General features: G+C 39.8%; 1 protein-coding gene across 1 annotated transcript in view; it reads right to left on the minus strand.

The window, feature by feature from the left end:
- LOC131411605 (rho GTPase-activating protein 20-like) overlaps nucleotides 1-22,585 on the minus strand; it is a 36,885-nt gene extending 14,300 nt beyond the window's left edge. The window contains exons 1-8 of the mRNA XM_058550632.1: nucleotides 22,485-22,585; nucleotides 20,410-20,577; nucleotides 13,905-14,054; nucleotides 12,807-12,848; nucleotides 12,087-12,171; nucleotides 7,969-8,046; nucleotides 5,587-5,653; nucleotides 620-787 (exon numbers count right to left, since the gene is read on the minus strand). Of these exons, the coding sequence (XP_058406615.1) occupies nucleotides 620-787; nucleotides 5,587-5,653; nucleotides 7,969-8,046; nucleotides 12,087-12,171; nucleotides 12,807-12,848; nucleotides 13,905-14,054; nucleotides 20,410-20,577; nucleotides 22,485-22,585 (859 nt within the window). The remainder of the gene's footprint in view (nucleotides 1-619; nucleotides 788-5,586; nucleotides 5,654-7,968; nucleotides 8,047-12,086; nucleotides 12,172-12,806; nucleotides 12,849-13,904; nucleotides 14,055-20,409; nucleotides 20,578-22,484) is intronic.
- Between the last annotated feature and the right edge of the window lie 2,902 nt (nucleotides 22,586-25,487).

Raw genomic sequence — 25,487 nt, forward strand, 5'->3', positions numbered from 1 at the left:
CAGAAGGAAGATAGAAAAGCCCTGACCATAAATATTCAGTCTAGTTTCAGTCTCAACCTGGGTCTGAAGCAGACGTGGAAAGTGAGCTTGCTGTGGAGGCAGAATTGAGAGTTCAATTCTAACTGGAACCCCCAGGCCACTTTAGCCTAAACCCAGAATAGGTTCCAATTCAATTCCAGAACTCTTTGCTCCACTGGAGTTCTTTTATTCTGGGTGTGTCTAAGCCATGTGGTCATCTGATCACCTCCTGTGATGGACTGAGATACTGGACAAAATCCGGGGATGGGGAAGACATGTTCCCAGCCATAAGAAGCACATACTCTTATGAGACACACAGACGTGGACACACATAGTTACATGTAGACGGTGCTCTGGGGATACAGAGAAGGGAGCAACTGCCTACCTAGAGGATTAAAAATAAAAACCTTCCTAGAATTGAGTTGAGTCTTGATTTCAGACCTTTGGGGTTTCTCTAAGCTTGATTCTGGGTGGGTGTTGAGTTCCTGCCTATACTGTCCCTCCACCCGCACGTGGAGAATCAGCTCTAAGTCATGAGTTTGTTTCGAGGAGTGGAGACATGAGCCAAGAGAAGGCACTTGCAGGAAGGGAAGGGGCTCACCTCTCCCCTGCTGGTTCCTGGCTGGGTGCCTGGGCTTCAAGATGAACTGGCCTGGCATCTCTGGGAACTCCTGGAGGGTGGAAGGAGAGGCGGAGTCCTCTGGTCCCTGTGGCAGGAGCACAGTAGCTGGAAGATGGCTCATTTTAATTCCATAGGGATGTTCATGCCCTGTATGGAGAAAAATCTAAATATAGATCCAGGATGATGGTGAAGGGCGTGATCAAACCTCCGGACTGTGAGCGTGTGTGCCACACTGCTGTGTGCTGCTGTTCTTCGGAGCTTCTGGATGGAGAAGGCTGTGCCTCCTGAGGGAGCACCATGCACACCCCATGTGCACCCTTGTGGGGGACACCTTGCAAACAGCAGGTGCCCAAGCAGAATTGTTTAAAAAGTAAAGAGAAAAAATTTTTTAAACACGTCGCTTCCTGTGGAATGCATAGATCCGCCAGGGCGTAGCACCGTGTTGACTTTTGCTGTGTTTCCCTCTGAGAATACTTAAGGCCTTCTAGTTTCTGCCTTGATACTCACTAGGTCTGTACATCTTAGGCAAGTTACTTGACCTCTCTGAGCCTTACATTCATCCTTTTAAATGCTTACCCTCATGCAGACTTATAAGGATCAAAGAAAATATATTACTAAACATCGGTGGTCAATGTTTTTTAAATAATCGGACTATATACGTTCAGAGTTGTTGTGATCACTGTTCTCTCCCACGTGATGTCAGTTTAACGAACAGATTTTCCATTTCCTTTTGTCAATTCTACAGACAGGGCTACTCAGAGCAGCAGTGGAGTTTGCCTTCTGCTTCCCTCCCACTGCAGCCGGCCCTCCACGGGCCCTGTCAGGCAGTAATCAGAGGGAGGCTGCATGGTGTTGGAAACCCAGAAGCAAAATGCAAAACAGTGTTTCCAGAGTGGAAAACTGCACCCAAAATCATCTGGAGTTGCCTGCCAAGTGATTTGTTTTGCTCTTTCATGCTTTAAATTGCTTCCTTTCCATAGAATTCCCCATGGAGAATTTCATTTTTCTCTAGGACTGTAGCACGGATTTCACTTTTTAAGAATACAGGCATGCCTCGGTTTATCATGCTTCACTTTACTGCATTTCACAGATATTGTGCTTTTTCAAATTGAGAATTTCTGGCAACCATGTGTTGAGCAAGTCTATTGGCACCATTTTTCCAATGGCATTTGCTCACTTCATGTCTCTGTGTCATATTTTGGTAATTCTCACAATATTTCAGTCTTTTTCATTATTATTATAGTCGTTGTGGTGATCTGTGATCAGTGATCTTTGATGTTACTGTTGTAATTCTTTGTAATAATTTGCCACAAACTGCGCCCATATAAGATGGAGAACTTAATCGATAAATGTTGTGTGTGGTCTGACTGCTCCACTGACCTGTTCCCCATCTCTCTCCCTCTCCTTGGGCCTCCCTATTCCCTGAGACACAACAATATTGAAATTAGGCCAAATAATAACCCTACAATGGCCTCTAAGTGTTCAAGTGAGAGGAAGAGTCATACGTCTCTCATTTTAAATCAAAAGCTAGAAATGATTAAGTTTAGAGAGGAAGGCATGTTTAAAGCTGAGATAGGCTGAAAGCAAGGCCTCTTGTACCAAAGAGTTAGCCAAGTTGTGAACGCAAAGGAAAAGTTCTTGAAGGAAATTAGAAGTGCTACTCCAGTGAACACACCAATGAGAAGAAAGGGAAACAGCCTTATTGCTGATATGGAGACAGTTTTAGTGGTCGGGATAGGAGATCAAACCAGCTACGACAGTCCCTTCAACCAAAGCCTCGTCCAGAGCAAGGCCCTAACTCTCTTCAATTCTATGAAGGCTGAGAGAGGGGAGGAAGCTGCAGAAGAAAATTTGAAGCCAGCAGAGGTTGGTTCATGAGGTTGAAGGAGAGAAGCCATCTCCATAACAGAAAAGTGCAAGGGGAAGCAGCAAGTGCTGATGTGGAAGCCGCAGCAAGTTCTCCAGATCCAGCTAAGATACGTAATGAAGGTGGCTACACTAAACAACAGATTTTCAATTAGATGAAACAGCCTTATATTGGAAGATGATGTCATCTAGGACTTCATAGCTAGACAGGAGAAGTCAATGCCAGGCTTCAAAGCTTCAAAGGACAGGCTGACTCTCTTGTTAGGGGCTAATGCAGCTGGTGGCTTTAAGTTGAAGTCAATGCTGATTTACCATTCTGAAAATTCTAGGGCCCTTAAGAATTATGCTAAATCCACTCCACCTGTGCTCTATGAATGGACCAACAAAGCCTGGATGACAGCACATCTGTTTACAACATGGTTTACTGAATATTTTAAGCCCACTGTTGAGATCTACTGCTCAGAAAAAAAAAAAAAAGATTTTTTTTCAAAATATTACTGCTCACTGACAATGTACCTGGTCACCCAAGAGCTCTGATAGAGATGTACATTGCGAATAATGTTCTTTCCATGTCTGCTAACTCAACATCCATTCTGTAGCTCATGGATCAAGGGTAATTTCAACTTGCAAGTCTTACTATTTAAGAAATACATTTCGTAAGGCTATAGGGGCCATAGATAGTGACTCCTCTGATGGATCTGGGCAAGTCAATTGGAAATCTTCTGGAAAGGATTCACCATTCTAGATGCCATTACGAATATTTGTGATTTATGAGAAGAGGTCAAAATATCAACATCAACAGGAGTTTATGAGAAGTTGACTCCAACCGTCATGGATGACATTGAGGAGTTCAAGACTTCAGTGGAGGAAGGAACTGCAGATGTGGTGGAAATAGCAAGAATCTAGAATTAGAAGTGGAGCTTGAAGATGTGACTGAATTGCTGCCATCTCATGATAAAACTTTAACAGATAAGGAGTTGCTTCTTATGGATGAGCAAGGAAAGTGGTTTCTTGAGATGAAATCTACTCCTGGTGAAGATGCTGTGAAGACTGTTGAAATGACAACAAAGGATTTAGAATATCACACAAACTTAGTTGAGAAAGCAGCAGCAGTGTTTGAGAGAATTAATTCCAATTTTGAAAGTAGTTTTTAACCACAGTAGTGTGGTTAAAGTACTATCAGACAGTCTCGCAGGCTACAGAGAAATTGCTCATGAAAGGAAGAGCCAATCGATGCAGCAAACTTCATTGTTGTCTTATTTTAAGAAATTGCCACAGCCACCCCAGCCTTCAGCAGCCACCGCCCTGATCAGTCAGCAGCCACCAACATGGAGGCAAGACCCTCCACCAGCAAAAAGATTATGACTCACTGAAGGCTCAGATGATGATTAGCATTTTTTAGCAATAAAGTATTTTTTAATTAAGGTATGCACATTCTTTTAGACATAATTCTATTGCACACTTAATAGACTACAGTATAGTGTAAACATAATTTTTATATGTACCGGGAAACCAAAAAATTCATGTGACTTGTTTTATTGCAATATTCGCTTGGTTGTGGTGGTTGGGAACCGAACGCCTAACATCTCCAAGGTGGCCTGTAGAATGAAAGTTCTCTTTCTTTTGTTTCTGATTTATTATTGAATGTAACTTGGGGAGCTCTTGCTTTTCCTTTTCATCTGGTGTAGATACAGTGTCAATGCTCCTTTCAGAACAAGAATCACAGTGACTTCCAGCCATCTTTTAAGACAAAAGAAGCTTCTATGACAGCAGTAAAATGCAACCAAATCACCAGGATATTGAGGAGTTAATCCACAGTTGAGGACTGAGAGCATGTTAAAAAATGTGTTCAAAATAGCTGCTAAGGGATCCTCATGAAGGACAGGCTTTTAGGATTCCTTACAGCTAGCCATGGTGTGTGAAGCTGTTCTTAGCCTAAAAGTTATCGTCTAGGTTGTTTTATCTAAATTAATGCATTTTATTAAAATAAATATATTTAAGTGTTTATTTGATCTTTTTCACTTTATTGCTGACTGACTTTTATGAAGTTGTCAACAATAATAAAAAAATATGAAATGGGTGGGGGGATTTTGTCCTCAGATGTGTACTTGGTGACTCCCTAAAGACTGAAAATATACATTTCAAAGAAAAAACCTGGTTGTTTAGATTTTCCACATGACTTGAAAACATTCTGCGGATCACTTGAAAAAGAGTTACAGCCTCACAGGATCGTTGAAAGGATAGAAAAGAAGAAGCTAGTGCATGTAAGAAGGGCTGCTCTGAGATGTCCCGCAGAACGTGCCATCCCCGTTGCTCCGCTGCAAGGTCTGCTGCACGTCCTGTCCTTGCCCCTGTCCTGATCCCTCCAGTTCCGTGAACCACACTGAACCAATCTTCCGCTCCAAGAATTATTCCTATTCTTTTAGCTAACTTGCTCTAATAACTACTTTAGGAGAGGTGTAATCTGTTTATCAATAACCTCGAGAACAATGCTGGAAAACTCAGCCTGAGACACAGCAACGTACAGGTAGTTTAGTCAGTGAAGACTTGAGGAGTCTAACTGTGATTGTCTCATTTTCTTTATGATGCTGAGAAAAGTTCCAGACACCGAGCAGGTGTTAAATAAATATTTGTACTTGGATTCAGAGTTATGACTGGATTTTTGAGGATTTTCACACAATAGAGGCTACTTAGCAGTTAGGAAATGGAACAGAGGAATTCAAGACTGGAATATAAAAACATAAATATATGGGAAAAGAAATTCCAATCCATCTTGCTATCATACCAGAGTAAGTAAAAGTTTTTCAAGACAGCTCTGTTTGTCAAGTAAAAAAGCAGAGAAGAAAAATTCACATTTCTCTCCCCAAATAGACCATAAGCTGCTGAATGAAGAGATGTTATCAGTGCCTGGGATAGAGTAAGTGCTTGGTAATTATTTAATAAATGTGTGAATGAATATTGCATGAAATTTTCACTTTTAAGGATATTTGAGCTTGAGACCGAGCAATCCTTACTTTGACACTTCAGAGTTACAATTTTGAACCCAGTCCACCCCTCTTAGATTTTTCTCTGACACTTACCAGTGAGTGGGCATGGGGCCTCTTCCTTGCCAGAACTGATCCACAGCTGGTAATCTTTCTCAGAGCCCTTGGAAACAAAAAGAACTATGCGTCACACTAAATCTTTCACAGTAGCTACCATTTCCTTAGCATTTCGGTTTCCAAAAAGAAAAATTGGGGCCAGTATAAATGCTTTTCGGTCCATGGGGGTGGCTACAGTTTTTGAGTCAACAGTGCTGATTTCAGTAACCCCTCGTCTCTTGCACAGCCTCCAACAGACTGTCCCAGGTTCTTGTCCCTTTTGATAAAGGCCCAGGATCTACGGAACCATATTTCCAATCAGCCCCTCACTTTGAGGGTGGCCTGTGGCGTAAGAAATCAGTTATGCCCCTTTCACTAAGGAGCAAAAGTCTAATCTCAAGAGTCCTGCCTTCTGCTATCTCCAGACTCCTTGGAGACGGTTGGCTTTTGCCTTCAAATGTCCCTGCCCAGACAAGCATGTTGTCCAGAGAGCCATACACCCTGCCATGACTGTTTCTCAGAACGTAACACTTGAAAGGTCTCTATAGCTCAGCAACCCTGCACACAAGGAGACAGGTGCCCAGGAGGCCTTGGGGAGATGGCAGAGTGAGGTCAGCACACTAACTCTGGTGCAGAAAAGCCCCACTCTAGGGAAAGTAGGGACAAGAAATGTAACCGAGAGAACAAGTCAGATGAAGAAGACAGTCACTCCCAGCAGAACTATTGCCCAGTAATACTGTAAATCCTACTTGAAACAAACAAGTCTAAATTATGAAGACTGCTGAATTATTTTAAAGAGTCCTCCAGGAAAGGATAAAGCAAAAAATGTTTTACGTGGAGTTGTTGGTGATAGGTACTGTGCTTGCCCCTGACTCCTGATTAAAAATCATGGCCTTGACCCTATGAAGAAGGGTCCCAGCTATGGCAGCAATCACACACACACACACACACACACACACACACACACACCTAGACACACACGCAGACACATGCACGCACAGCTAAATCCGCTCAATATTGTGTTGCAAATAGGAAGTGAAAGCTAACAAAAATCTTTTTTTTTTAAAGTAGGGATTAGAAACACTATGTTGGACTCTCTTAAATCAGGCATACATATATGGCCTAATAACCCCAATTCTTCAATAAAATAGAAATTTGTTCTTGTCTAGTGAGATTGATCACCTTAAGCAAAGGAAAATTACAAACATGAAATAAAATGAGCTATACATTAATCTGTCTCCCCAACCTCATCCCTAAAAACACTCACTCTCTTCCAAGATGTAATTGTCATTCAGGGCATATATATCACATAGGTTAGAAATCGATGCAGAAGTGTGCTTTACTCTGTGCATATAAATTCCATCTCATTTCAAATGTATTATTAAATTGTTTGTACAGAAATCATTGATTTCTTATGGCAAATTCTGGTTGCCCTTAGTTTTTAAGGAGCTTTATTATACCATTGGGTCAGGCAAAATTTAAATACAAATCTTGTAATTATGTCATGTCACAGTAGCAGGACATTTTTACATTGACATAGAATTTTACATAAGGAGTTGTGCTTTAGAAGTGCTTCCTTCATTTCTGTCCCTCTGAATGTCACTCTTTCTCTCTTTTCCCTTATACAGCCTCATCCTCAAATATACCCACCTCTTTCACCAAAAAAATTTCAACAACTCACACCAGCCCCATCAAAACATCAAGGAACAGACACTTAAAAGCAGAACGGGATGAAAGTGATGTGTACACAAGTGCACCCAGCTTCATGGTCTTATTTAGAACTTGTCTCCTCCTTTACCAGTTCACAAGAGGCATCAGCCATCTCATTCTCAGGATCTGCATCAAGGGCATGTAGCTTCTAGCCAGGTGGTCTTTATGTCAAAATTTACAACAAAACGTGTTATTTAGGATTTATCATAGACAAAGTCCTATAGATTGAGTCCTTGAGTGATAACCGGGAAAATGGGGGTGGGAGGGAAGGAATCAGGAAAGAAGATACAGAAAGAACAGTCCAGTGGAGGAGGAAATATTTAGACTTTTATAAATATTTTACTATCTACATATAAAATATGTACAGTAAAAATGTGTGTTGTTATTAGCACTCTAAAATTAGAGCCCAATTTTATTATGCTATTACTTTCCATTTGCACAAAATTTTAAGTGGGAATACAAGAGTAACACCCATGTGTAGGCTAATAATACAGCTTTGCTGCCTTCAATTTCCAAATCTGGAGGGGGAAAAAATATGACTTTGATATCTATAGTAACTGGTTGTCATGATGGGAGCTGCATTACACACACACACACACACACACACACACACACACGAATCTCAAAAATCAAAGTTGTTTTTTAAGTAAAAATAGCTTGCAGGTAACTTACAGTTATTCCTAGCATTGGTAGTGACTTGTTGATAGTGTCATTCACTGTGTCTGAATTTGTTACTGTTACAGTTACAGACTGTAAAAAAATAAATGATAAAAATTGCTATAATTTAAATTTAAAAACTTTAAAGCAGGTGAGTAAATAATTTGTTGTCAAATGACTATCCGTACTCTAAAGGCAAGCTTGTTTTCAGGTAATGACGACGTATAGCACATGTAGAGCATGAACCCCTAATTATAATTTACTTTCATTCCTTTATATAACATGAAGCTAGCAGGAAGCGTTTCAGTAAAACATATATTTCTCTTAAAGGATTTGTGGCACACGACATGTAACAACTTAAGCAAGAAAGAGAAAGACTGAGAATTCCCAGAGGGCACATGGGCTGGTCCTCAGAGCCTTAACACTATTTCTGCAATGGAAGGGCAATAGTTTAAAAAGGAGGAGCTGGACCCTTTCTCTTCCTGAGTTGTGTTTTTGTAGTATGGCTGTATTTCTTTGCAGTAAAATCAGATTAAGAACTGGCTAGAAGAGACATTTTTAAAAACTATTTAGTGAGTACTTTCTTTGTGTCAGGCATCATGGTTACTAAGTTTTCATTGTTGAAATCTGTTGAGACAGTGAAATAAAACCAATGAGTCTAGGAAATGAGACTAAAAATTTTAGAAACTTAAATTCCATTCCCAACTCTGCCAGTGAATAGGGTATTCATAATAGCTCTCTGCCACACCTCCCATTGAGAAACTGCTCCATCAAAATAGGAAGAAGATTTACAGAAAAGTACCTGAAAGGGATTAATAGTATTCTGAGGTAATATCCATCAAACTATCTGAATTCCAAAAGACATATTAAAATAAGACAAAATGTAACCAAGAACGTTTACTATGCACATAGGTTTTATAATATTATCAGGCAATAAGCCTGTGTCCTTTGATAAACTGCTTAAAGAAGACAGACAGCATGAGGGGACATTCCCAGGCCTTAAAAATGATATCAAAAACAAAGTTGAAGGAAATTCTTTCATATTTCATTACTTGTTCTTTCGTTTTATTTTTCTTCTTATGAATTCAATTCAATTGCTTGAGATGACAGATGGCCCTGAAAGTTGTTTGATAATTGAACTTTTATCAACGAAAGCATTCATTGATTTCAAACTGCTGTAGCCCTAAGGATTGTGAAAAAGTGTTTCAGAACCCAGCATAGAGCTCAGAGTACCCAAATTTGGGGACGTTGGGAGCTTCCTGTGCTAAATTTTCTGGGAGGATTCAAAGACTGGGCTTTAGCTTGGGGTTTAATAAGTAACAGTTCTGCTATTTTTTAATATGTCTGAAAACCATTCAATACAACTTAAAAATTCTCCCACGAAATCTTTTGTAAAGTAAAAAAAATCTCTTTTGCAATGCTAATAATTACTACCTAATTTATCTGGGCTGTAAGATAATGGTTTTTCATGGCATAAGGAACATATTATGTTCAAAATAGTAATTCCAAGGATATATGTATTTCTTCCTGCATGTTGTCTGTTCTCCAAAACAGATAAATTCCAGTAGATACAGCTTTTTGTAGACAAATAACTTAAAAAAAATAAACTATTTTATCAAATAATCTGAAAAAAATGGAAATGTGACTTTTTTTTCATATGAGCTACAGTGTTACTTGATATATGCAGAACCAGGACAATGTGATCAATTCTCAAGAGTTGAGGCCAATCCTGAGATGATCTGAATGTTCAAATTATTAGCCCAAAACAGCGATTATAATTATGCTTAATTATATAAGTGAAAATATGGTCATCATAAACAAAAATAAGCAGTCTCAGTGTAGAAACTGAAAATATTGAAAAATAGAAATTTTTTATCTGAAAAATATCTGAAAGAAAAAATTTACTGGATGGGCTAAATTGCATAATGAAGATGACAAGTGGAAGAGTCAGCGATTTTGAAAATAAGTAATAGAAGTTATCCAGTTTGAAGAATAAAAAGGGAAAAAAAGATTGAAAAAAATTAGCAGAGCCTGAGGGACCTGTGGACAATATGAAAAGGTCTCATATACATGTAACTGGACTCTCAGAAGGAAAGAAGAGAGAATATTGGCAAGAAAATAATATAAGGTAATAAGGACTAAAATTTCGCAAACTTGAGACATAATTTACATACATAAAGACACAAATTTAAAAATTCAAGAAGTTCAGAAAAGGCCAAGCAGGCTAGATTCAAAGAAAACCATGATTTGACACTTCGTAGCCACACTGCTAAAAACCAAAATTAAAGAGAAAATCTTGAAAGCAGCTGAAGACAAATGACCAATCACATACAGAGGATTAATGTCTGAATGATCACAGAGTACTCTTCAGAAAGCACAGAGACCAAAAGACAGTGGAACATCTTCAAAGTGTTGAAATGAAAAAATTTGCAAACAAAATTCTATATCCAGCAAAAATATCTTCCAAGAGTGAAGGTGAAATAAAGACATTTTCAGATAAAAGAAACTAAGAAAATCTATTGGCACCAGATCTGCACAACAAGAATTGCTACAGAGAGTTTCTCCAGGATGAAATGAAGTAGTATTAGAGGGAAACTTAGATCTTCAGGAATGAATGAAGAACATTAGAAGTGTTTATTTTGTGTAAAGCATATGTAAATAAAGTTGATTTTTAAAAATTTCAAGGTGATTTTCCATGAAAAATTCTGAATGTGAGGCACTGCCATAACTGACATCAAAGCAGGCAGAGACAATAGTGTGCTTTGCTAGGGAACTCTCTAGTCATATCTCCCTCCAGCAAGGCAATCTCTCTGATACTTGGAAACAGATCAGAATATTTACATGGATTTTCCCATTGGCTTTTCCCATTGGCCAGAGAAAGAACTGTCTTAAACCACCTCTTTTTCCACCTTCACATACTATTTTGTGTGAGCGGGAGCTCCTGTAAAGTGTAACAGAACAAAGTGTCATAAAAAATACCCCGAATATCTCGCTCAGTAGGGTAAATGTCCTGGCTCCTGCAGTACAATTTCAGAGATCAAATTACACACAAATAACCGAGGCGTAGGTTTTTTTTCCCCAATAGTATAAACACAATAAGGTAGAAATTTGCTGCTCCCTTAAAAGTGTCATCCCTCTCAGCTCAATTCAGTGCTGACATTCCTCAGAATGAAAGACCTTTCAAAACTCCTCTGCATTTGGCATAACAACTAACTGCAATACCTGACCCTCCAGTGGATTCTCTACGGAAAAGGGACATTCCTGAGGTCAACCGACAAAATGGGAACGTGAATGGTAGATTAAAGTATTACACCAATGTTAAATGTCCTAAAGGTGATAACTGTATGGTGTTATATAAGAGAATATCCTTATTCTTAGGACATACCGAAGTATTTAAGGGCCATGGTGTATGTGTGACCCTCAAAAATAGGTATCCTCATGCACAATAGAGAGAAGGAGAGACAGACAGGGACAGAAAATAAATGATAAAGCAAATGGAGTAAAATGTTACTAAATAGATCAATCTAGCCGAAGGGTGTATGGGTGTTCTTTACACTATTTTTATTTTTGCAGCTTTTCTGTAAGTTTACAATTATTCCAAATAAAACATCATGGGAAGAAAAAAACTGTGTAAACAACCCAGACCACTCTGTATGGAAGTAGCAACAATTGGAAAAAATGTTTCATTCTAATAGGAAATACCTGCCTGTGAAAGTCACTTTACTACAACAAGCCACTATAATTGCTACTGGAAGGATCCAGAGAAACATTATGGACACTTAACATGCAGTATTCTTTCCATGCTTAAGCACTGTAGCTATCACAGATTCCTCAAGCTTCATATTGCCTAGGATTCATGTTTTATAGACACGATGTGTACACAGGAAAATACATTTTCCCACATGGTACTTTCTAAATTCGCTCTCTTCCCCTCTCTTCCTTTCTCCCTCCTCCCTCCCCATCTCCCCCTCCTATCTGTGTCTCTCTCTCTCTCTCTCTCTCTCTCTCTCTCTCTCTCTCTCTCTATTTCTATCTCTATCTCTCTATGTCTTTGTCCATGTCTATGTCTCTCTCTTTCATTCTGCCCAAATCAGGAACTTGGAATTTAATTTTTGGTCTTGAAAAATACTTACACAGACACAGTTCTTAATGTCCTCAGTGAAGATTTTGAGGGGAATGCTTTTTGGCTGGTCCTTCTCTTTGGCTAGATTGATGTACCTAATCAAATTCAATAATAACCCAAAATAGAGTAGAATGAATTAGCTATTAACTTATTTTCAAATCAATCTACATTGCTAACATTTTCAATGTACTTGGCTATTTTTAAAAGCATATAAATAGACTCAGCAAAATCAAATTATGGGTTGGAAGACTATGCAAAATATTTCAGGAGAATAAGATGTGACCCGGAAAATAACAGGTTGCCCCTGTCCTGTGAGATTTGGGCAGCAGATCCAGACGTCAGAGCTTTCCTGCCCAGATTGGAGGGCTCAGCACATTCCTTGGTTCAAGGGCAGGAAGTAGCAGTTGCTCCGAGAATCACTCAGTAGAGTAATCTGCTCTAAGGGAGTTCAATGTGTGTTTTGAGAATAATGTCATCTCCAGTCATTAGGTTGGAGAGAAGGGGAAGGTGAGAGTGATCAGCAGAACTTCCACAAAAATAAGCAAAACATGCATGTAAATGAGAGGACAGTATTTGCAGTAGCAGCCAGGGTAAATCTAAACAGGAAGTTATTTGAGGATGGTCAATTTCTACTAGGAAGAGGGAGAATAGTTTGAGGGCACTGCTTTGAAGAAATCTGCATTCTTTCATCGTGGATCAAAGATTTAAAATACGTATGCTGACAAAATACCTTTGAAGGGAAGAGTGCCATTTTTCCTTTAGTTCTGAAGAACTGCAATTTAAAAAAATGAGAGAAAAAAATTAAACTACATAAAATACTTCTACTAACACATTAAGACTGCCACTCCAGATGAAACCATCAGCAGCCAGTTATCACTGATGTGGATGCCTGTGTAAGCTGTACTCTCCTTATCATTCGGCTTTTGATGGACCCTGCACTTTTACAAGCAGTATTACAGCAATGGGAAATAGATCTTAAGGTGAAGAGATGTTGGTTTGGAATCTAAACACTTAATTGCAACTATGGGATGCAAACTATGTGATCATGGGCAAGTCACTTAACCACTCTGAGTTTCAGTTTCCAGAACGGGAAAAGGGTTAATTATACCTCAGAGTGTTCCTGCAGCTGGCAGTGCTATTCAAATATAAAGAAGGAGCCCTGTGAACCCAGGAGTGTTGACTCAGGATGTCCAGGGTGGGGGGCCACATTCCCCATTCTCATGCCAGCCTAAGAATGTGTCTTGGAAAACTAACTTGTACTCCATGGAATCATACCTTTGTTTTAGATTGTCACCTTTCTATAGACACCAGATAATATGCACACAGCAATTCAGGCAACCTAGTATTTGAGGACATGATTCATTTTATTTGTATAATTAAATACTATTTTTAAGGGAACTAATTTGGGATTACAAAGCAATTTTTCAAACTTAATTGGACTATTTAGTAGTACTTGCTTAAGAAGATATTCCAGTGATTTAAAAACACAGCTGCTCCCTGGGGATTAGGGGCAGGATGTTGGAGAGGGTCCCTAGCACCTTGCTCTCTCGATTCTCCTTCCACATGCTTTGAACATCCACGTCCCCACGTACTCCTAGAGCCCATTTGAAAAACCACTGATACAAACCAAAGGAAATTACTCCAATAGTTCCCACTATTTGTGATCAATTTGCACACATGTGCACATAAAAACCTTTTTGGGGAAAGTACCAGACACACAGTGTCATTATGAGAGGTCAAAAAGTGAGCCACTGGCTTAATATACAATCAGATGAAAATGTTTTCCTTTTCAACCCATGTAAACACAGGGCCAAGCTGCGGGTCTTACCTGAAGGTGGCCACGAAGGCCACCGTGGGCCAGCCCAAGACAAAGGACCTGCTGGCACAGGTGTTGGCTTCCCCCACTTCGTCCGAACAGTTGGCAGTCCATATGGTGTTCAATGGTATTTCATTTTCTATCTTTAGGGTTTTTTGGTAACTAGAAAGATCACCAAACAAGACCTCTGTTAGTTTGTTTCTTAAGTGTTATGGGAACAGCTGTGCTCACGGTAAGAAGCCAATTCTCACGGCTCCGGGGAGAAGCAAGCCTCCTTTCTCTCTGTTACCCTCTGTGCACAGCTCAGCCAGTGGTTAGATGGGGCTTTACAAAGCGTCTGCTGAGGGACCCCTGGCCCAGGAAGGCCCTGAGAACACTTCCTCGATGGCAGCAAATAGCCATTTTTCTGAATGTTGAGTATTGAGTATGGACCATACTCTATATTTTAGAGCTGTATTAGAGAACCATTAATTCATTTAGTATTCATTTAATAGAGTTCTATTTGTTCTTTATTATTATATCACATATATAATTTTATTAATTAATTTATTAATTATGATAATTAATTTACTATTCATTCATGTCTTGCTTACATCAAAAAGCATCTGAGGGGCTGAACAAAGATACATGATTTATAAAAATAATTATACAATTTTTTTCTTAAGAGAGACAGATTAAACAAAATAATAAGCTTGGATCAGAGGGATTTAAAATACATTTTCAGCCTTAATTTTTAAAAAGATTTTCTAGCCTTTAAGTATAGGTTATTTTAAATTTCCTCGCTTAAGATTTTGTTCATACCATTTTCCCTTAGAGTCTGGCTGAAACTGAAAAACTGTTAGCGTACAGACTGAACCCAACTTAAAAATCAATCAATCAATCAATCGATCAATCCCAAATCAGTGGCCAGGAGGTCTTACATGTAAGTCATGGAGGTATTTCCCATTTATCTTTGGGGAGTCAGAAGGAGATCGACTTTGTCAGCAGTGAAATTGCTTTCTGACAATTTCTGCCTAATCTCCTTTGAACTCTGACACGGAAACCACCATATCTCTTGGTTAATTCACAAATTTAACTCTCAGATGGGCCTGAGATTTAAATAGTTACAAGCCCTCTGAAGGATGCCTAGGGAAGATGGGCACACCACTCTGGAATTCCCTGCTGTTCAGAACCACATGTGGAAACACTAAAGCTAAAATGTGATCCAAGCCACCTCATGTGCAAAAACCCCTATGACTCTGCTGATTCATGGAACAAAACTAAAAGGCTTCAATGGGATTTATGAAATGAAAATAAGTTTACAGGAAGCCCACCTGAAGGATAATCTAGATTCAAAGTATAGGGCACAATGAATGTAAATAAGATGGAAACATGCCTTGTGATACAGGCGGCTTCTTTCTGCATGTATTTCACATTTTTACCCTATGTTGGTGTATTTGAAGATTTTTATGAAACACAATCAATTATCACATAAAATAATTTTTCTAGATAGTAACTCCAAAAGCATTAGGAAGCTAAAAGTAGACGAAGGCCAATAGGAAAGAGAGACACATATCTGCTTGCTTTTACAGATTTTTAAAGTTTTCTAATGTAGGTGTCCACATGTGTAGACACCTAAGGTACTGAGTGGTAACTTCCAGAACATTGACCTAGAAAAAGTCACTTCAATAATTCTCTCCTAAGTTCAGTAAAGTGCCAAGATTATCCACTCCCTTGAAACCAAGCCACAGAGTTATCCAAAAGCCCAGAGTATGGTTTTCATCCTCCTCTAACATTTATTGAGCTCTCACCATATGCCAAGCACCATTCTAAATATTTTATAAACATTATTTCATTTAATCCTCAATCAACTACATCTATTAGCTCCATTTTATAGATGAAGAAACTCACTGAGAGGTTAAGTAAATTGCCCAAAGCAGCAGAGACGGGCTTTGAAGCCAGACAACCTAACTCATGAGCCTGTGCTCATAACCACTTGGCCTCTATGAGTCTTGACCTGCCCAGTTCCATGAAGTACCCTCCTCATCTTTCCTGCCTTCAGCCTCCTTTCTTTCCACAGAGCCTTCAGGCTTTCTGATGAGATTGTTCTCTCATTTTGAGAGTGAGAGGATGAATCTCATGACATTCTATCAATAAAGCTAAAAGCTAGCCTGAAAATATTGAAAATGTTTTGTAACAAAGCCTTGTACTACAGTGGGTTCTCCTGGGATGGTACTGTGTTTCTTTGCTATCAGTCGCTGACTCTTCAGATTACGTCAATAGAAATGAGAAAGGATGAACCTAATGTAAACTGTCTCAGAGGAGGAGGAGGAAGATGGCAGTTATTATTTCTACTGTGTGGGCCCTCATTCTCTTATCTGCTAAGACGGCGGTATCCCTCTTGCTTTCCTCTACCTCAGCTTGTATACCGGAGGGTGAGCGCCGGTGAACTGTGGACATGTACAGGTTCTAGAGAGATTCCCCCTGTTCTAAGATAGCAGTGTTCCCTTAGATGCTTGGGAGTATCTGTAAGAATCTGTTTGTAATTCCACTGAAAATAAGCTAATAGTCATCTTCATGTTTTGATGTAAACAAAATCTGATTTCATTGTTTCTTTATTCTTTAATAACTAAATATGAGGACAGAGATGTCTAAAGAGGATGTGAGCTAAGGACAGTCCCTCCTTTGCTGTAAATTCTCCACGGGCCTCTACTAATGTTAATATCTTGATATTTATGAAGTAGATCCTGTTTCAAAAAAACAAGTCTTAATTTCATTTGAAAAATAACTTCTTATTTAGCTTCTAATGAATATCAAAAGTATTAACAAAGGTCCCATCTGACTTTAATTCTTGAGAAGTTTCTAATGTAGTATGAAAAAAATGACAAAAATCTCACAACAATTTTCACTGACTATTATTAACATCCAGCACAACTGGAGAAATATAATTTCTTCATGAAGAGAGAAATATTTGAATCCCCTTTATTATTACACACAAATTTCACTTATTCTGACTAACACATAGACAGCAGTTAGTCAACTATTTATTCCATTTGTGTTGATTTCTGTAGCATCAACCTAAAGACGAAAGAGTTTCCAACTGAAGCCTGAAGATGTGCTGAGGAAAAATGGAACCTAAGTCACTCCACCCCTGCTTACGGCTGAGTGGAAAAATGAGGCACTAAACTCAGGTAATCAATTTGAACAGATTGATCCAGGGCATAACACAATCCTCCATCTAAGAGTGAGGCATGACAAAAAAGAAATAAGCTTGCTCTTTTAGGGGGCTATTTCTTTGTAGTTGTTGTTTCTTTCTGAAAAAAAAAAGTAAATTTTTTCATATTAACAGTAATCACGAATGTACCCAAATGTTAGCTATAGAAATGATCTAGTAGGTAGTTTTCTAAAAATTGTGGTAAGAACTTGTACAAAGTGGCAGGATTCTGTACTGTTTGGCTACTGCTATGGATTGAATTGTGTCTCCAACTCCCACCCCACCCCCATCCCCACCCCGCAATTCACATGTTAAAGGCCTAACTGCCAATATGACTGTTTTTGGAGATAAAGCTTATAAGAGGTAATTAAGGTTAAATGAGGTCATAAGGGGTGGGGGGCTCCTAATCCAATAGGATTGGGGACCTTATAAGAAGAGGGAGAGAGAGACCTCTCTCTCCACATGCACACACTGAGGAAAGGCCATGTGAGCACAGGGTGAGAAGAAGGCCGTCTGCAAGCCAGAAGGAGAGCTCTTACAGAACCCAACCCTGCTGGCACCCTGATCACAGACTTCCAGAACTCCAGAATGTGAGAAAATACATTTCTGTGGTTTTAACCAACCAGTCTATGGTATTTTGTTAGGGTAGCCTGACCAGATTAAGACAGGTATCTTATCAAAAATCTGTATTCTCTCAATATCAAGGTCTTATAAACCAAATTCAAATGCCTTAGATCACTTACACTTTCTGATATCCCCAGTGGATGTAGAAAGTATATAAAAGTAATCTTTCAGCAACTGAGTCTCTTAAACAAGAACATTATTAAATAAATTGATATAGATTTTGTCACATCATAAAAACCCTTGAGTAGAAAGAAAGAGCTGTCTCAAAAGCAGTATGTGAAAAATGAAAGATATTGCACATCTTTTATGATAATGGACCAATTGAAATACAAATTTAGCTCTTAAATAGGTGCAATTTTCTAGGGGAAAAGAACACTGTCTCTATATAAAATGTTTTTAGCAGAATTCTGTAGGTTCTATAAAACCCATTCAGAGGTTAGCAGTATCTGGGACAATAAATGGCTTCTGGTAAGAAAACGAAGGTCTTCTACTCTTTCTAAATACTATAATCATTACAAAGGTAGGAAAAAAGTGAAGGAGAACATGTTCCCCTTAAAAATAGAATGTGAGTGGTTCTGCAGAGTCCTAACAAGCAGGAGATGGGTGAGTGGTTGCTTGTTTGTGTGTGTCTCAGGCTGAGCATGGAGTACTACATGGTGGCAGGAAGAGCGCGGCCTTGGGATGAAGGCAGGCCTGGGGCGAGTCTCTCCCACCATTTTCCTGTGTATGACGTTGGGGCCAGTTCCTGAGCCGTCCTCAGTCTTCGTCTTCATATCTGAAGTCTGGAGATGATAACAATACCTGCCTCGGAGGGCTGTTGGAAAGACTACACAAGCCATCTGTGATGCTCCTAGAGAACACATCCAATAAATTTCAGATTCCTATACTCACCTTGGTTAAATAAAGAAAATGGTAACTAGTCTACATTTTTAAAAATAATGTCTTGTCCCTCTATCAGGAGCAGAGTGTTTCGAATGGACCTCATGCCAAGACCTGGACAGAACCTTTTTTCTCTCTGTCCTCATTATGACATCACCACCTCCCCGGCTACATCTGTAGGCAACTTCACTCATCTTAAATATATATCATTATCTTTATCTTTGCCTCTGTTTTTTTTTTTTTGATAGCTAGACTTCTCATTCATTTTTCAGTTGCCTGAGCATTCTGTTCCATTTCTCACCAGGTACCAAGCAGATGCGAGTTAGTCATTTCCTCACCACACAGGAAACGTTGATTTCGATGATGAGAGAGAAACTAGGTGATTGTGGAATGTTCTGTGAAATCCAGACAAAAGAAAGAATAGAGGCAGCAGCACCACATGTTGGGTAAGAGCCTGTGTGCTGGAATTAACAGACCTAGTTTCAAATGTGGCCTCCACTAATCGCTAATGTGTGACCTGGGAAAGCAAGCGACCTCTGAACATCAAGGTCCTCTGTAAAATACAGAAAATGATCCCATCTCACAGGGTAGTTGTAAGGATTAGACAAGATTAGGTACATAAAGGCCTTAGCATAATACCTGGCACAGAATAAACTTCTGATAAATCATTCCTCTTTTTATTCATGTTACTCAGATTAAATACAGCATTTGGCAAAATCAGTACTTGCATGTCTTACCTATGACGTGGTGTAACTGGCAGCTGGGGGGAGGGCAGCAGAGAAGGGTTTTAGTTTTCTCTAGTAGTGAAAAAGCTTCTTGATATTTTGTTTGTTGAAATGTTCTTTGTCTTTTATGGTGTTTCATAAATCATGAAAACAGAGATGAAGCAAGAGAACCTTGCATCCACCTGCTTTGGACAGTAGTTGAGCCATCACCATGGTCTAGGCTGGATATTAGTTGCATTTGTGTTCAGGGTTGAGTGGAAAGTGCACCCAATTGGTTCTGTCTCCAGCATATATTCCACATCTGTCTGCTGCCTCTTTCCTTTTCACTGCCACTCCTGAGACGGAGTCCTTGTTATCTTTCATCAGGACTATTGCCTCCCCTAAGGAGTCTCCTTGCGTCCACTCTTGCTTACCCACCAACCCATTATCTACCGATAGGCGGAACAACATGCTAAAAGTATAAACCAGATACGGTCACTTCCCTAATTAAAAACCCTCCAGCATAATATTTCAACCCCTTACTGTGGCCTGTGGAGACGTCATGTGAATGGACCCCTGACCACAGGATCATCCCTGATGTTGTGCCCCACACTGTAGGCTCCAGTCGTGTCAGCCTTTCCTAGACTCCTGCCTCCAAAGGGCCAAGTGGCCCCCACTGAGACCTGCTGTTCCCTCACCCTCGAAGGCTCAGCCACCTTGTCTAGGAATGGTGGCTGCTTCTTACCCCATAGGTGGCAGCTGGGAGAGGCCCTCCTAGACAACCCCTCTCCAGGATGGTCCCGTTTTCTCCTCCACGTGGTACCTTATCTGTCTCTTATCAGAAGCACTAACTTTGATCTGTAATGTCCCCCCGCCCCCTTAATTTTACCATCTGCCTGGAAGCCCCAGACAGGAGAGACCCTGCCAGTCACATTCTCAATTGTATTCTCTAGAGGGACATAGCACAGAACAAAACCTCCATGGATACTTATTGAATAAAGGAAGGATCAAAACATTTGAAAAACAAAAGAAAAAAACCACTTAGTATTTTCTTATGGTAAGAGTTAGTGAAAATGCAATTTTATGATAATCAGGAGAGCATGTAGCGTATACGTACTTGGTATTAGTTATAAGCAGCAAGTCGCTGAACAAGAAGAGGTGCCGCTTCTCCTTCCTGCAGCCTCTTTTGAGTTCTACGGGGCTGTGGATCAGCGGGGTATGACCGGCGCCCTCAGGTGAAGTAGCATTTTCACTGTGGGCGTCCACCTCAACAGAAGGGCTTCCCCTGCAACACATCAAGCACCACAGAACAGTGAGTCACTGACCAAACGTTTGATAGACATTTATGCTAAATGTCAAGGTTGACACAACACTAAAAATCAGTCTCAATCCCCAAAACAGAGCTCCATAGCTCAAACTCAAGAGTCACCGCGTTATAGAAAGCTATCAAAAGAGATGAGGTCACTTAGGGAGTTGAGGTAGATGGAGAACAGTTTCAAGGACACGCCCTGGGGCATGCCAACTGTTAGAGGTGGGGAAGAGGAGAAGGCAGCAAAGCAAAGCTGGTCGTGAGCTGTTGGGAAGGGGAGAACCAAGAGGCCAACGGTAGAGAGTATGACAAGAGGGTAAAAAAAAAATAAAAAAATAAGTAAAAAAAAAGAAAAAAAGGACAATTTGTGGCCTGATATAGATAAAATAAAATGATATGGAGATTTGTGAAAAAGTAATTACAATTTAGTTTCATGTTAACATAAAAATTTAGGTAACTGAAGATTCTGGAAAATTGACTCTAATCTTATCTAAATCAATATTCAAATTTTGGGGGAAAATTCTCAAAGATCAGCAAATAATACTGGAAACATCAAAAAGTTTCTAAACCCAAGGAAATTCTTGGGTATTATTTGGTTGAGCTATAACTAAGCTCTAAGCTATGACTCTTTGGTCCTAACAGGTATAACAACTAAATTTAACAGAACACAAAAACTCTTTCATAAATAGGGTAGATATTTTCATAGACACACAGAAAATTTTCTCTCATGGAGCCAAGAAAGTATCTCTCTTGAGACTGTAAAGCCTCTTCTCTTGTGCTCAGCAGCACTGAATCTTACGAACATGAGTAACTTTTCATGAAACCAGTACTGAAGTGAAGAATTAGTTCATACATTTTAGAGGAAACAAAACAGAACACTTCCTGTGACTGCTAGTCTCTTCTGACAACCAAAAGTAGTATATTAACAGACTACCTGATGCGGTGAAGCCTTGAGCGACCACCTAAAAGCTCAAAGTGCTTTTTGATTGACGAGAACATCCTTTTTTCTTCAATTCTTGGCACTGAAAACCAAGCACGTCTACAGGTCTTGGCAGAGCTCTGTAAACTAGTTCATGAAGCCTGAGGATTCCGTAGTCGTCAAGATCACTGGCCATTATGATGTCAGGGTTCTAAGGCTCATGCCATAACTGACCAACTGACATACCTATTTCCCTGATTTTGCCTCCATCTTTTGATTTTTTAAAATTAATCTTTTTATTTTGAGATAACTGTAGATTCACAGGAAGCTGTACGAAATAATCCGGAGAGATTATGTCAACCTCTTACCCACTTCCCCCAATGGTACTCTCTCTCTAAACTATAGTACAATATCATAACTAGGATATTAACATTGATACAGTCAAGGTACAGAACATTTCCATCACCACAGGGACCCTTTATATGACCCTTTCACAGCCACACACACTTCCTTCCCACCTCCACCACCTCCTTTATTCTGGGCAACCACTAATCTGTTCTCCATTTCTATAATTTTGCCATTTCAAGCATGTTACATAAATGAGATCATACAGTATGCAGCCTTTTTGGATTTGGTCTTCCACTCAGCATAACTGGAGATTCATCTGGATTGTTGAAGATATTAAGAGTTCATTTCTTTGTATTTCTTAGTAGTATTCCATGATATGGACATAGCAGTTTGTTTAACTGTTGAAGGACTTCTGAGTTGTGTCCGGTTTTTGGCTATTACAGATAAAGCTGCTATAAACATTTGTGTACAGGTTTTTGTGTCAACGTAAGTCTTCATTTCTCTGGGCTAAATGCCCAGGCGTGCCATTGCCGGGTTGTATGGTCGTTGTGTGTTTTGTTTTTTAAGAAACTGTCAAACTGTTTTCTTGAGTGGCTGTGCCATTTCACATTCTCACCAGCACTGCGTGAGTGATTCAGTTTCCCCACATTCACACCAGCTTTTGGTGCTGTCATCTTTTATTTTAGCTGCTCTGATAGCTGTGTAGTCATATCTCATTGTGGATTTCATTTTGCATTTCCCTAATGGTTAATGATGCTGAATATCTTTCCATGTGCTCATTTGCCATGCGTATATCTTCTTCAGTGTTATGGAACCTACTGTAGTCTGTTCGAAATGTTTCATGCAAAGACATGCTTTCTTTCCACTAGAAAATTGTCCATTTTACAGATGAGGAGGCTGCTGCACAGAGCGGTTAGGTACTTGGAGGCCAAGCAGCCATGATGTAGCACAAAGGATTCAACTACAGCTGACTCAGCAGGTCACACAGCCTCTGGGCAGGGAGGCCCTCTAACCTCTTCTCACAGGGGCAGTCTCTTTCCTTTGATAACTGTGGAGGACTGAAATTTGATCCTTCTAAAAAAGTTTGTGGTTTCCCTTCTAGCCCCTCTAATAGTTATTTGAATACATATCTTTTAGTCCCCACTGGACTCTAAGGACTTCAAGGAAAGAGTCTATATTTAATTTATCATTTAATTCTCACAGGCATTGGCACATTGGAGGAATTCAGAAAATTTTATTGAATGAATGAGTGAAATCATTTTCTGCCCTAGATGGAGAAAAAGAGGGATGATTTGAAATAGTCTCTCTTTCATTTGCTTCATTCATTCAACAGATAGTGTTTGAACCTGTCCTGGGAGGAAGGCACTTGGTTAGGGCTGGGAGCAGGGAACAAAAGAGACCCGCCAACTCTCACAAAACCTGGATTTGAATGGGGGACACGGAACTTGAACGAAGAGTCCCACCAGTCACTGTGTAACACCAGACTCTGGTGGGTGCTGCAGAGAAATGTTCAAGAGTGAGAGGAGAAACTAAAAGAGGGACCTGACACCAGACTTCGATTGTGGGGAGGGCAGGCAAGGAGGGCTTCTTTGAAGAGCTCATTTGAAATGAGCTTTAAGGATAATTTGAAATTAAATAGAGAGAGAGAGGAGAAGAGAAGGGGCAAGAAGGGAAGGGGAGGGAAGGGGAAGGAGTGTGTGTTGGGAGGGGATGTTTCATTCTTCATGTGGAAGAGAGAGAACCCGAGTATATGAAGTTTGAGAGACATGAAACAGTTTGCTTGATTGGAGACACTAACAGAAGGTACAGGAAAGTGAAGCAAACATGAAAAAGTAGATTGAGGCCAAAAACACAGGTCCTTTTAGTCCTTTTAGACCTTGCTAAAGCCTCTCATCTTAAGACTAAACTAGCACAGAAGCGGTGCATAGACAGTGGCCTCCGGAGACTTCTAACCACTTTTAAAGGGACGATGCTAGTCTGGACATGCTTGACTGTATTTGGAACCATGGTGGCTCACTGGGCAACACTTCTGGCCTTCCATCAAGCATCTGACAGAATCTATTTAAGGGAAGACATGGGGGCAGACTTATCTCCGCACCTTCTCGAGTTCCTTGATCATCTCTCATTCTCTGCCTCTCCCTCTTGGAGAGGTTCGAGGCCAGGACAACTTCTCTCCCTCTAGACTCTAGTCACTGATGATCAATTGTGATTTGCATCAGAATTACTGAAGGGAGTTTTTTAGGCACTCCTCTTCAGAGGTTCGGATTCATCAGATCCGGAAAATCTGTAGCTTAAAAATTTTTTGAGTGATTCTTATATGGAACCAGGATTGTGAGGGACCGTTTCTTAGGATCCACTGAGCAAGAAGTGCTGTTCAGATACCATCTTCCCCTTGGAGTGAAGCAAAGGAGAGAAAACTTTTTCTTAGAAAGATCAAAGATAAGGCTTTCCTTAGTCATGTTATAGTTACCTTTACATGTAATAGCTAAAGCTTAATTTCTTCCAAAATACCATTGTTCTTTCTTTTAATTTCATAAAGGACCTCTAAATGGAATAGCAGTGACAGAGTCTGTTTTCATTTATTTCACTGAACACTGAATTTTCACCCTAAATATCAGAAAGAAGAGATAGTATAAGGTGATCCTGTGCCAATAATACCAACAAGTAAGCATATCACAGAGACAAGACTATTGTCTTAATTCTATCTTTTCTTTTAAATTTTTAAATCTTTGATTAAATGTCTGTATTGGAAAACAGGTTGTGTAGTGTCAAGAGCATGAACTCTGGAATCCAGTGACCTAGTTTTGAATCTCTTCTCATTATTCACTACTCACATGACACTGGGAAACCCAGTTACACCTTGAAAGCCTCAATCTCCTCATCTGTGAAATAGAGATGATGATAAAAGTACCTGCTTCATAAGGTTGTAATGAGAATTAAATGAGATAACACTACGGAAAACTTAGTATAGTACCTAACACAGTCATCCCTCAGTTCGTGTTAGGTAGGCTTATAGGAGATAGCGAGACTTGATATTCAAAAATAGCAAAGCAGTATCATGGGTGTTCTTCCATGACCAAAGAGAAGGAGACAGAACAGGTAGTAATATCGATTAACTACAAGTGGCCAAACTCTTTGCCAGGCAGTTTATCTATATCATCTCATTTCCTTGCAGCAGATTTGTGAGATAAGAATCATTATTTCCATTTGTACAGATGGAGAAACTGAGTCTTAGTAAAGTTAACTAACTGAGAGCCGCATACCTAACAACTCACAGAGTCAAATTTGTCTAATTTCAAAGTCGCATAGTGTTTCCACAACTAAACAGTGTTTCCCCTCTGGAGGGGGGAAGAAACTATATTTTAAGCCATATCACGTTGAGGTTGGCTCCCAGATTATTTAACTGGCCTGTGTCTGAGTGTTTTCATCAACTGTCAGCGTTTGCATTTGGTGCCCACAGCCCACTCAGTCTCTCCTCCCCTCAGTGGCTGCTCGTGGAGCCCTTGGCCACTGCTGGTAGCACGTTCCACCTCTCAGACAGGGAGCCTGCATCAGCGCTCAAGGCGGATGGTAGACTCCGGCCACCTTCAGGAGCCAGAGCTGGGGCTTCAGACAGGCG

Source organism: Diceros bicornis, chromosome 11 (assembly GCF_020826845.1).
Source record: "Diceros bicornis minor isolate mBicDic1 chromosome 11, mDicBic1.mat.cur, whole genome shotgun sequence".
Classification (NCBI taxonomy): domain Eukaryota; kingdom Metazoa; phylum Chordata; class Mammalia; order Perissodactyla; family Rhinocerotidae; genus Diceros; species Diceros bicornis.